We start from the raw sequence: 14,418 nt of genomic DNA, 5'->3' as shown, positions 1-14,418 counted from the left end.
ATTAGTTCTGCTATGTGCTGAAAGAATCTTAATCATTATCAACATATGTATGTTGGAATTGTTATATGTTTTTAAGTATTTTGATACAATACTTATTAAAATCATTATGTCAGTTCAAAATGTTTATTTACATAAATCAATAATTAATAGGTTTGACATGATCATTAACTGATTAAAAATAATTAGAACGCTTTTAGCATTCTCAAATGTTTTTCTTAAGGACAAAAACAAAACAAAAAAAAAATACAACAAAAGCAAACGTACACCTCCATTCAAAAGTTATAATAATTTTACTAAATATAAGAAATATTGATAATTTTTCAAACAACAAAAAAATATTCATACATATACCAAACTTTAGGAGCACACATTGTAATTTATCCTTAAATGAACAATGATTTCTCACACAAACAATATAGAACTTCTTTATCTTATCATGATCATCAATATAGAGTTTGTCCCAAACTTAAAGATCCACCTCCCTCTTCTTCCACAAACCAATTTCAATCTATAGCATTTGAAAAAAGAAAAGGCTCCAAAGTTGATTAAAAATAGATAAAAGAGAGAGAAAACTTCACATCAAATGCCAACTCCACAGCAGTATTGCCTACCCAACCTATACCTCATTGCACTAAAACTATATACATTAAATATAATATGTATGTGCTCCTTCCAACTGCTTGGCAGTACAGAAGGACAAATATTTTGCACAGGGTATGCATTATGCAATGTGTTTCCTTACTTTAACATCACCTTCTTGCTTTCGACTCTGTCGTTGGAGTCGGAGACGACTGCGTGCTACTACCAAGTGCTGCTGCTGCAGATTCTACATGAGTGAGAAGGTACTCGTAAATCTTCTTTCTTATGCGGTCAATCGTCTCTGTCGAGATGTGTGGTGTTTCTTCATCCTTGTTAGATCCTATTTGATCCAACCAATCATTCACACTCTTGAGTTGACTTAACATCCCAGCTATTTGGCCATTATCTGACAAAGCCGAGGTATCAACATCAGTGTCCAAGAATCTCTCCACAAATCCTAAGAACCAATCTTGGGACTCCAAACGCAGCCTCTCGGAGAGCTCTACAGCCTCGTCAAGGCTGTCTCCTTTAGCCCACTCTATTGGAGGCGAAGTTCTTGTGCTCTGACCAGCAGCCAGCCCATCACCCGGCCTGCGAACAGTCCCGACTGAAGTGGTCCTGGAATTTGCTGTCTGGCGAGGTTTTGTTAGTGTTTTTGGAGTTGTGTTCTTAGCTGAGTTGTCAAGGACTAAAACAGGTTGGTTACTGGTGGTTGTCTTTGGGCCTGAAGCAGGATTTGAAGCTGTAACTGGGCTCTGGTTGCCAGGTTTGCTATAGACTGTAAACAAAGATAAATTGGTAGCCAATGCAGCATTGACCCAAGCAGAGGCTTGTTTACGCCCATCAGATGTGACCTTCAGCGCTTCTTCAGATGGAGTTTCTTCATTATCTGAAGAATCAACAGAAAGGGTTTTTGATAAGGAATCTGCAATGAGATGAGCTTTATTCAAGCTGGCATGCAGAGACAAGAACTGTTCTACAGCAGGCTGTGGGTTGTCTTCTTTCGCGGACGAACTCAATTCAGAGTATGTACTGCAAATAAAATATAAGCAGTCAGAGAACATTAAATGCGCAATTTCAGATGCAGAGATCTAAGATTACATGTTGTCAATGGAGAAATAATCCCTACAAATCAGTCAGACTATTGCCAAAACTTAAAAGACAATAACAATTTTTGGCCATGTAAAATGATCCATGAGGGTGAAAAGAGTAAAAGACAATGTATGCAGAGCCTTAATAATTTCTTACAGCAACGACAGAAAAAATTGAATAACCATTGAAGTGATAGCACTGAAAACAGTTGCACGTATTCCAAATACAGCTACCATTTGGTCCTTTTTCTGAATGTTAAAAGTTAGTAACGCAGAATGATGGCAAATTCAAACTACTGCTGCCTTGTCGCCTGGTAGATAAAGGATGAATTATATGTTAATGATTGGTAGTACAAAAGTATCAGCTATAGGTGATGATTATGACCCAAATTCAAGTCTGCACTATTCAACATCAGGAAGATAAAGCTATCCTTAAAAATCTGTACGTTGCATTTACACTTATGCCCACTGCCTCCATAATCACACAAAGTAGATTAATGAATCAATAAGTACATGAACTTTTGATTCCTGAAGATCATGTACTTTTAATTCTTAAGGATAAAAAAGATCAACAAATACATGTTCTTTCAATCTTCAACATAAAAAAGATCCACAAGTACATACTCTTTGATACTTAAAAATCAAAAGGATAGTCAACCTCAAGTAGGCAACTTGCCTGAGAAGATGATGAGGGTTCAGTTCCCGCTATCTCCCAAAATAAAGTAATTTGTCGAATATGCTAAAGGATATCTTTGGCCCTGTGTAATGAGTCTATCCCCCCTTTTTGACCTTTCCTACCACACCCCACTCACTATACCCCCAAAATGATGGTAATTGATTACTAGTTAATAGAGACAACCCTGAAATTTCCTCAAATTTTGGATAAAACAAAAATGGATTTTGTGGAGGCAGGATTTGAACCCATCACCCTCATGTTTAATCGTCCTTTTGATTTTGAAAAATCAAATAATTATGTACTTGTGGATTATTTTGATTTTGAAGGTTAAAAGAACATGTATTTGTATATTTTTTATCTTTAAGAATCAAAAGTACATGATCTTCATAAATCAAAACAGCAGAAGTAGTTCTTCTTGATCTTGAACAATCAAAAGGACATGTACTTGTTGATCAATTAACCTATTTCTTTGCAATTCTGCTAGCCGTTTTGTAGTCAAAAGGCCATCACAATAGCTTAACTAAGTGCTAATCAGTTCTTTTGCTAGTTTTTTGGTTTACAACTTGTACTTTGGACCAATTAAACTAAATTTATTAAGGTAAAGGCTATAAGCTTATCCCCACCAACTTTGCGGCTATCAGTAAAATTATGAGTATTAAACTTTCTTCCCAAATACTCCAACTTCAATTTTTTTCTACTTTTTACTTTTATTTTCAAACACTTCCCATGTTCACTTCAACTAAATTCACAACTTTCTGTACAACTTATTCTCACCATAAAAACAGACCATAAGCCATTGCAAACACCTTAAAAAATAGGGGGTGTGTCTTTTGCCTGAGATGAGGCTGTGTTGTGTTGCAATGGCAGGCCATGGCATTGTAACCACTAAATGGCTGCAATTTCTAAAAACATCAAAATCTGGTATGACCTTAGATGGACTAATATATTCATGCAAACACCATCAGGGAATGGAATATTACCCTTATATCCATATGCACAAACAAAGTTGCTTTCAGAAATGCAAAAGCAGGACAAGTTCTATAAAAAATTTATCAACAAGTTATATCAGATTGTCATACATGATAGACCATTTGACACAAAGGAGAGACTAAACAACTTGGCGTTGAGAGACAAGATGAAACTAAAACACCATCATGCATATTTCATCAAAGCAATAGCAAAGCGTCTAGCCATCCCTGAGGCGATGTACTAGTTCAGAGTGTCTCTTTAGAGCAACAGAAGCATCTTCCATGTGGAAGTGCCCAGCTAGATGCATAATTTAAGGATATACCATCACTGTTTAGAACTTTAGCATCTTTCCATTTACTTAACTCATACCTAGAGATTCCATTATAATAGCTGCCCGGGTGATCCATAGAAGCTGAGGCATTTTAAGTTATTACGAGAAACAATAAACATAAAAGGAAGACCATGCAAATGAGGTTTTGTTTAATGCCAGACAAAGATAACCTGTAGCCTATCCAAGTTTACCTAGCTTCTGGTAAAACACACAACAGGACATACATGTAGCTAAGCAATGGTACTAATGCACTCATGTACTTGGGTTGCATAAGGCTTAATAGTGTAACTGTGAATAGTTCAACATCTAGGACCTTTTTTTGGTTGGTCATCCATAAATCTAAGAAATTTGACAAATTCAAAATCAGTTTTCCGCTAATGCATACTGTTCCTCTGCTGACATATGAGAACCGAGTCGCCGACTATGTTCATGTCACCGCATGGTGGAAATAAATCATCACTATTATCTCGTCCTTGATGAACCTCACCAACAAAGTAGCAAGATCACAATAATGTAATAAGTTACTGAATACATTCACCAGCATAATAACCTGTCAATTAGTTACTGATTACATTCTTTATGGTTTGAACCAATATTATGTGTCTTAAAAACTCTGACCTGGTAGGTAGAACCCCATTATCTTACATCCATGTTCGCAGGTTTTCCAAGATTGAGATCTACCAGAAGGAATCAATCCAATCTCTCCTTTCTTTAATGGTCTACAATAATGTGCACCAAACAATTTGCAGAAAATTCTCCTGACTTCTCATTAGTGACCATCTAACCAGGAAGAACGAAAATGTGGCTAGAAGTTTTAAATCAGTACCATGAAAAAGTACTTTTCATTGAAAATGTTCGAATATGTTATCCACTATGCATATTTTCTAGGCGAAAAGAATTGTGATGCATAAATTCCAGACATCTAATTTTGAAATGGCCATTCCCCAAGCCTGAGCTATGGCCATATTACAACAACAGAGACCAGGTTCATTTCCTTTTTCATTTCCATTAATACAAAATATGAAGAAAAAGAAAATGGCAGAAGCATTCAAAGAGGGGAGGATTCCAGAATGTCTCAATACTCATCCAAACAAACCCATCCTACACCAGAATTCTTGGCAATGATGAGTGTCCTAGAGAAAAGAAAGAAAGAAAAAGAAAATCAAAACTAAAGCTCCTTGAGCATCTTAACTCTCAATTTCTACTGCAAGACAATAATGGAACTATGCAGTATTTTCTCCTGGATGTTTATGCACCATTATTATTCTACAAGTTCAGGTCAGAGGTCTTTTAACAAAGACTACAAGTCCATTTCAAACTTTCAAACTATTTATATGCAATATTTGATAATTGGTTATGCAGTCTGGAGCCACCGAATACAGACAATAATTTTCCCTAGGTTTTGGTATATACTCAAATTGCACGTAAGAGCTAGTGTTGCCTAACAAAGATGGAGACATGAATCTCAAGAACAGTTTTTTCTAGGATGACATAGACACTGCACCTATAGAGCTAGGTGTGACTTCTCTACCATGTTTCCTAAATGATAACATGTAGATCTGATCTGAACTAATAAACATCAACCTACAAGACTGACCATGCAAGCATACCATTTGAATATGCACGCCCAGTACAAATCCAAATATCATACTCCAAGAAAGGCATTAATTCACTTGCAGAGATAATTCTTAATCATAAACTGGCAAGTAATTGTATGTAGACCACTCTATAGCTTCACTTGAAGGAAATAGATCATTTTTAAGAATTGATATATGAGAAGTACCTTAAACATCGAAGTAGAGTTTCTGCAATAGAAGCTTCTTGCATTGCTTCTATGGCAGCAGTCTGTGCAGCATCTCTGTGCTTCAACACTTCCTGGTTATTCAGGTCAATGAGTTTCCACAATAAGAAATAAGGTAAGTATATGCTCCTAGAACCTCACAGAAGATGTTGATTCAACAAAAACTATGAGAGAACAAGGATGCACTCAGCAAATATTTTCTCATGGGTTAAAAGGAAAGAGTCTTCAACTAAAAGAGAGTTGATGAATTCCCAAGACATGCCAATATCCTGGTAGATTGCATATCTTAAACATCAGAATCTACTGATAATTGTCATATAAGAACAGTGAAGTTAAATGATAGCCACCCTCATGACATGAAACTTCTGTTCATTGGAACACAACAGACCCAAAGCATTTCACAACTACTCCTAAAACATTATTTAGAGGTCTTTCTTACATATGTATTTATATATATATAAACAGGAACACAACTTCAAGACATGCAAATAAACAGCTTTGTGAAACCAACTCCTAAGGTCTCCAGGTTTACATCCAGGGAGTGACAAAATAATAATGAACAGACAGAAACCATACCTTCCCAAGCTTTGCAAGAGAAGATGGCAGTGAGGCCCATGAAACACTTGCATCTGTTAATCGTCGATTACTAAAGGAAACCTTGACCAAATTTCCAGGAAATCCATTACCAGCAACCTCACTAGATGACTTTTTTCCAACCAAAGTTGTTCGTGCAGCTGACTTAACGATATCGAGTGAATCTCCACTAATAGAAGTTTTCTTCACAGATTCATTTAACTTACTTTCCTCTCTGGTAGATTTTGAAGATGTAATCTTATTATCTTCTTTAGAAGGTAAACTTTCGCTTATTGATTTCCTTGGTGTCTGCAAAATAGAGAGAATAACGTGGAAATGAAGAACATTCTTTGAAAGGCCATTCATCAGTTAGCATGCCATGTAAAAATTGCAGAGGAACCGAAAAAATGAGGAGGCAACCAGAAGCAGCTTATAAATTATTTTTAAGGACCAAGACTGCCTGAGTCTGCAAAATCATTTGACCCTTCAATGCTTCGATTGCTTTATCCAAAATAAATTTCTCCAGAAAAATCTGATCAAGACTGTGGCATTAATTCTAAGATGCCTCCCTTTTATTCTTCATCCTATCTTTAGAGCTACAAAATACACAGATGTCCAGACATCATAAAGAAAATGTGTTGCAATAAAAAAACTTACAGAATTACTTCGTCCTTCTGACTTCACAGTCAGCTTGTTGACCTTCAATCTGGGGCTTTCCCTTCTCTTGGCATCCATATTCCCTTCCCAGCTCTTTCTCAAGGCTTTAGGCCCCAATTCAAGTCCTTGGACAATATTCTTCATCAAATTCCCACTGGGCACCTTCTTTCCATTTGGGCTCGCCCCACGAAGAGGGCTTGGCTTTTCTCTTGACCCTACATGAGTGGTTGCCTTTTCCAACCTCTCCAGCCCCTTGATCTTCGACTGCTGCTTAACGCCATTTGCAAACTTCTCAAAAGAAGTCGGCAACGAATAACAACTAGTCGGAGAAGAGGGTATAGACCTTGAGCCTGAGGACTTCAATTTTCCCGCAGATTCCTTCTTCACATCCAAAGACAAAGCTCCTAGCTTCGACAGCTGGGACTTGGATCGAGTCAATCCAGGAGCCTTCTTATCTACTTTATCTTCTTTAGAACTACCATTCAATCTTGAGGGCGAAGATTTGACATCCTTCACCGCTGTATTACTCGATAACTTTGGCGCTGATTTAATTTTGTCTATTGATTTCGAAGCCGAGGATAAATTACCATTGTTGTTGAGGAATCCTAAAGAATGAGTAGCAACTATATCTTCAGGAGTACCCACACAAGGATGACGGCCTGGGACCGGCCTAACCCCTCTCAGAATAGGCACAGGGGACGCAGACTCTAGCCTCTCCACATGGATAAACTGACCCAATTGTATCTTATCACTAAGAATTAGATCATCATGCTCATCAGGCAGAGAAACATAAGTAGCATGAGAAGAATCAGATACTTTCAGGTAAAACCCTTGGTTCGGGAAGAGCTCACCCCCTGCTAGTGCAGGAACAATGCTCACCACTTGCAGCAGGGAGGACCGGTGTTCCCCTGCGACCTTCACGTCTGTATTCATATGCTGCAGTAGCTTCAGCAGAACTCCAGGGACCAAAGTTGCCATTTCTCACAAGTCTTTCCTTTTCCACCACTTTGACAAAAATCCCAGATGCAAAATTACAAGATTCTTTTACAATGAATACAAAGTCTTACAATGGGCCACCAACACCAACTCAGGTGGAAATGAATACATCACAACATTCAAAAAAGAGACAAAAATTGTAACAAACAGATCAGGAGGCCAAGTCGAATGTGCTTCTTGATTGAGCAAAAACTAAGACTGAGAAATCAGACGTAAAAACGGATCTTACTATGCTTTTTTACAAAAGGGCATCGCCAGAAATCCCAAAAGAATAAAATAGTACAAATTTTTCAGAACAAGAAATATAAAGATTCAAACCCGGAGACAAACAGTCAACACTGGAGAGAAAACCTTATAATAACCCCATAATCCAGATTAGGGAGGATTTCCAAACGAAGGGGCCTTCTGGGTTCGTACATCTACCAGGAATTTCAACACTCATTGAAACACAATTTTCTCCAGACCCCAGATTCGAAAAAGTAATTTAAAAATGTTTACAAACGACTGATAGGTACAGCTGAACAAAACCAAAGAAAAAGTACAATGCAGGCATTTAATGCTCAGCGGAAATCCAGATGGGTAAAAAGGCAAACTTTTTTATGGAAATTATTACTGCCCGCAAGATGGATAAGAGAGAGAGAGAGAGAGAGAGAACGAGAGTATGTGAACATGGGAGGGGTCATCAAATGGTGTTTGTGTGAGACTAATAAAAGGGGAAACAGAGTATATAATTTATGGCAGAGGAAGCAAAGAAAACCCCCCACTCCATGATTGATGCAGACATGGAGAGTTGGTTCTACTTCTACTACACCCTCTGACACACATCACATATACATACACCTATACATGCATATATATACATATAAATGATGATAGTAGAAGCCCCACATCTGAATCAGACTAGTGTGCCCTAGACAGTTGCCCAATGTTTCAATTATTATTTCTGTTTTTTAAATAAGACTTCTCAAGACTGATTTTTCTTTTTTCTTTTTAATGAGGATTTAAAATCGATTCTTGAAAATAAGTTGAAAAGAGAAATTTTATCTTTAAATAATTTAAATTAAATGGTTTTAATTCAAACAAAATAAGTATTTTTTTTTATTAATTATCATAGTTTACTGATAAAATTATAATAAATTAGGTTTTTTTCTTTTGAATGATTCAATTTTGTTTTCACTAAGCAGTAAAAGCTACTAAGCGCTTAAAATAAGTTTTCATAAATATCCATTCAGAGATGTTTACAATAGTTAATATTACGTACTTTTTTCAACTTTTTTTAAATATATATATAATTACAATCACGTTAATAATGATTATTACAATCAATATATTAACAATTATTATTAAAATAAAACAACAGCCTACATAATGATGGGATTCAAATCCATGACCTTATAATGAATGAGCCTGAATTTATCAATTTTCTATTAATTTTTTTTTTATAATTTATGATTTTAAAAGCAATTCAATTAAATTAATTTAAATTATAAATTATAAATTTCTCCCGACCAACTTTTACAATTTACTAATAAAATTGATTAAAATTTTACTGTTCCGAAGCACGCCATATTCAATTTTTCTCTACTTTTCACTTTTTTTTAACATTCTTAATTTTACCACGACTGAAATCACAATTTTCTCTACAGGTCTTTTCCGCCACAAAAGCAGTAATTTTTGTAAATACCCATTGACTTTGGACAATTTTATAAATTTGGGTATAAGATATTTTGGTTATTTATGTTTTTGCCCCATTATGCATTAAATTTGCCCCCTAATGATTTAGTCCAAGTGTCATTTGGTCCCTATGCTTCTCCTAACCAAAAAAATACAGCCATTAAAGCCATTAATTCAAAATTTCAAGTGTATTATTTCAACTAATTAATGTTCCAATATTTTACATATCCGTATATGAAATAATCAATTTAGATAGGTACTTTAGAGTATTATTTAATAGGTACCTATTTTTTTTAAAAGAAAATCGAGAATACGAATCTACTTCATATCTAAAAATTACAAACCTGTAAAATATTTTATTTTTATCTTCTGGGCGTCGGAACGAATTTAACACTATTAATAAACGGGATTAAGAAAAATCATAAGATCAACGACAATTTTTAATATTTATCACTAATCAATAATTATATATATTTAATGACAAATTTTTTGTTTTGTCACAATAATAAATTTTATTATTTTAATAATTATGATTACAGTGCGAAAATTATTAGTAGCAATAATTAGTGACGAAAAGTTGTGTATAAAAATTATCACTAAAAACAGCAGCGACACATGTGTAATTACACGAGTTGTCATTATATTTTTGTTGTTATTACGTTATCACTACATATGTATCATTAATTATCTATATTTAAAATTTTATGCCTAATTTCTATCATCAATAATTGTATTATGACATGATCAAAATTATACGTATCTATAATTCATACATGACACTTTCTCATACTGATTTTAATTAATTATATAAAATCGGATCGAATCACAAATTTTACTCTAAGTCTGCATTATTTGCTTTATTTAATATATGCACGCCCACGTATGAATAAAACTTATATCATCTATCTTATTTTAAAAAAATTATTATACGTATCATTTATATTAAATAAGCTAAAAAAATATATATCGGTATTTCAGTGTCATTTATATTAAATAAAATAAAAATATAACAAAATTTGAAATAAAAATTAACCCTAATTAACTCAACTGAGAGGAGGAAAACAAAAATGATAGAACATTGTAGGTCCTATATAGACCAAACACCTAACATCATCAACAGTAGATACATTTAATTCGGTGCCTACATTTAGTTGTATACTGTACTGTGTTAGAAGTATCTATACTGTATATTAAGGGAGAGTATTTTATTATTTTTTTTCTTTTTCTCATTCACTAATTTTCGTATTTTCTTCACTATTTATAAGTGGTAAAAACGATTTTTTAAGTAATTATTTATTTTTTGTTATATTTTTTTCTCTTTATCATGCTCCAAATATTTTTTTTAAAAATTATTTATTTTTTATCATAATCAGTTTCATATTATTGTTTTTTCTGTAACAAGATATTTTAATAAAATGATATTTAATTATTCATATTTTTTTTTTGCACATGCATCCCATGTGCCGCGTATAATTAGTATTATTAGAAACTAGCTACTGGATTCACTCGATAAGTGTTGGGAATTAAATAAAAAAAATATTAAGCACAATATTTTGGGAATTAATTTTAGAAAAATAGTTATGAAATTGGGACTCATAGTTATTGATTTCTTAACTTTCATCAGTAATTTTGTCAGAGGATCAGAATCCACTAATGATGAACAAATTATCACAAAGTCAATTAAAATAAAAGAATTCAGTAAAAAAAAATCTCTCGATGGTCATACAAATTAGAACAAGAGTCGGGAGAACATCAAGAAGATGTTAGCAAAATATTTTTTCGATAGAATTAATCTGAAAGGTGATTATTGAAAAACGGGCAAACGCTGCAAAAAATTTTATTTACATTCGAAAACATAATTTCGGACCTGCTCAGTCACGGGGTCAAACAGAAATTTAACGGCATAAGCAAAAAGCCAAAATCTTCAATGCATAAAAATAGGAGGGGCTAATTTATAATAAACCAATAATTGAGGGGCCAAAATGATATATTATATTAATAAATGGGCATTGTGTGACAGGTAGATAGACGGATGGGTGCATGTGCATGGAGATGGCACTGTCGGTTGCGTCTTGTGTGCCAAGAAAGTACGCCATACTTTTCCGTATAATAATAATAGAATTTCAATGTCGCCAACCAAACACTCAATTCGGCATCTTTATCCCTATCGGACGGTAGTTGATTCGTTCCAAACTTACTTTTATGTGTTTTCGTATACATTTATTATAGATATTATCAGTCCTATATTTTTTTTTTAGAATTATTGTTCGACTTTTGTGATCTATACTTATTTTTTTATGATGCTATGTTAATGGGATCAACACTTAAATTGGTAGTTCATGTATTGAAAAGTTCTACTCGAATGTTATCCCAACCTGACGGTAGTCGACTAGTTCCAAACTTACTTTTACGTCGTAGATTTAAATTCTTTTTACCCATTTGCAATAGATTTTAGCAGTTCTGCGCTCTTTGACTTGGGGATCATTGTTCGATTTTTGTGAATTTATACTTAGTTCTTGGTGGTGCTACGCTGATGGGATCAATGCTTACGATGGTATTGTTGACACAATAAAAAGAATCAGTGCAGTAATTTTACAAATTGTTGTTATATTAGAAAAGAAAAAATATTTGGACATCTATATTTTATATGTTTGTTCATTTTAATAAATTGTTTGTTCACAATATATTCATTTATCTTCGATATACAAATAAGTTTAACTTTACGCGATATGTTGAAATAAAATAACATTTTTTTTTTAGTAAATTAAGGCTCAATTTGGCTGGTGAGTTGCAAAACTCTTTATAAAAAAATTGATTTTGGAATAATAAATTTAAAAAAAAAATGGCATGGCATTTGGATGCATAATTGAGCATAGGAATGCAGATACCAAATAAAATCCAAGACCAACCTCATTATTAAAGTTAATAAAGAAAATAAAAATTTATTTAATAACATAATGAATAATTAGGTTAAAGAAAACTGCATGGGATTGTAAAAGTAGCAAATTTTATCTTTTTTTTTCCTTATCAAAACATTGATAAAATTTAGGATAATTACAAACGGGTTCTCTTGAAGTGTGTCATAATTACAATATTCGCTTGTTGTTTGAAAATTACAAATACCTCCTGAAATTGCACTACCCTAACAAATGTCCCCTTGTGACAGCCCATTATAGGAAGAGTATTGCAATTTTTCAAACAACGAGAAAAAATTTATAATTGTGGCAAACCTTAGGGGAGCCCATTGTAATTTACCCTAAAATTTAAAATGGGGATTCAAATAATATAATAAATTACATTTATACTCAAAATACATGTTTAAATTGCTCAATCGCGAGATCAAATATGATTATATTACACAATTCAGTCAGTCACACTAGTATACAAGTTGCAAAACAAGAAGTCCTAGGAAATTTGAGTACTACCTTAGGCTCATCATCCTGGAACTTCTAGGTAAGGACTTCTGGATTTCGGAGTAGTAGGACCAGGACTGCTTGTAGTGGCGGGACATCACTGAGCCAATGCTTGAGCGGAAGACCTGTTGTTGTTTGTATTTTTATGAGTAATCGAATATATTAATTTTTGTTATTTATTTTTTTTAAAAAAGAAGAAGAAGAAAAAGATCAAACTAATGTGGAGTTCGCTAGGATGATGAACCTGCCAACAGCTAGAGGCGTTGTAGGTGGCAGTAAAACCGAGGATGGGTTGGGACAAGGTGCAAAGGAACCCCTAGCCTGCAATGTCCTGGGCATTATATTTGAAGGGAAAACAATATTTCTGGTCCCATAAGTTAGACTCGTTTCACTTTGCTCCAATTTATTATGAGATTAGCACTTTTAATTTTATAACCTATAAAAAATTAGCATTTTTTTATCTTTACCCAAATTTTGTGAATAATTGGGTGAAGAATTGTAATTAAAAAACTGAAAACCCTACTTTTCATGACTGTTGGTGGAGTTAGATTTCTTCCATGCTGCATCAATAATTTTCAGTTGTTAAAAGTATAACATATATATACTTCAAAAGGGATGAATCTCAAACTACTTTAAAGGATAAAAGAGATCAAATAAGACCTAATCCTATAAAAAAATCACAATTTTCTTTTATCTTATTGTGGTTTTTGCAGTTTTAATTTCAATATTATGGAATTCACCACATTTATCTCATATATGGGAAAAGATGTTCCATTTTCCAACCCCGCCATATATACGGTAATATTTAATAATATATTTTTCGCCTAAATTTTGTCCTTGAGGAGTATCTTTTCTTATTAATGGGGGTTAGAAAATGTGGACTCCCTTATTTTATGGTAGATTATGTGCCAGTGATCCTGACTCATCAAAAATAGAAAAACTCTCTTTAGAACTGGCATTGTCAAAGTAATGTGGCCGAAATCCTTTTACGGTGATGGTCAAGATGGTGGTGGAGCTCAGAGACATAGACCATACGGAGTGTGCTTACCCAAATCAATAAATCCCGATTCATATCTCCTTTCACACAAGGTAGAGAGGTGTCCCAACCTACTGTATAAGTAACAAAAGTTCAGCAATATTTCATAAGTGAAAGCGACGGTCATTCCATCACTTTGTTCTGATCTAATCTTCATAAATCGTAGTAGAGGTTTGTTCACATTGATTTTCACTCGCATATGCAGTGTTGAACTCCAGTATCTATGATTAGCCATATGCTCAACGTTCGAAAACGCCCATACGATTGCCTATATACCGTGCAATGTCTTTCGTCATCTTTCTAATCGGAATATCATGCACGTGTACTTAGAAAGACCTAATTGAGGTCAACATCCATATGATTATCCTTATAACCTATTTTGTTGACGATCATAATATTCTTTTTAAAGTTCCATAGGCATCCATCAAGGGCTCAATTTTGTCTACGATGCAATGAAAACATAATAGGTATAGGTTGTCCTGAATAGCATTAAGGTCCATTCCTTTTATCGGATTGATAACCGAAAGGAGCATCTCCTTCAAGACATTAAAATGAACCTTTTTGTTGGTTAGAAGCCGTCCAACTAAATAATATCCCCCCCCCCCCCCCCACCCCACTTATT

The 14,418-nt window shown here is 34.0% G+C and overlaps 1 protein-coding gene across 1 annotated transcript; it reads right to left on the bottom strand.

Moving 5' to 3' along the window:
• LOC105158698 lies at positions 399–8,565 on the bottom strand. The gene is made up of 4 exons (XM_011075538.2): positions 6,678–8,565; positions 6,024–6,329; positions 5,430–5,521; positions 399–1,611 (listed from the first exon to the last, which is right to left on the bottom strand). Exons 1-4 carry the CDS (start codon positions 7,653–7,655, stop codon positions 750–752), a joined length of 2,238 nt encoding a protein of 745 aa, XP_011073840.1. The 5' UTR covers positions 7,656–8,565; the 3' UTR covers positions 399–749.

The sequence above is a fragment of the Sesamum indicum genome, linkage group LG3 (assembly GCF_000512975.1).
Source record: "Sesamum indicum cultivar Zhongzhi No. 13 linkage group LG3, S_indicum_v1.0, whole genome shotgun sequence".
NCBI classification, from domain to species: domain Eukaryota; kingdom Viridiplantae; phylum Streptophyta; class Magnoliopsida; order Lamiales; family Pedaliaceae; genus Sesamum; species Sesamum indicum.
The sequence above is the reverse complement of the archived record's forward strand: the minus strand, read 5'-3'. Positions and strand labels throughout refer to the sequence as shown.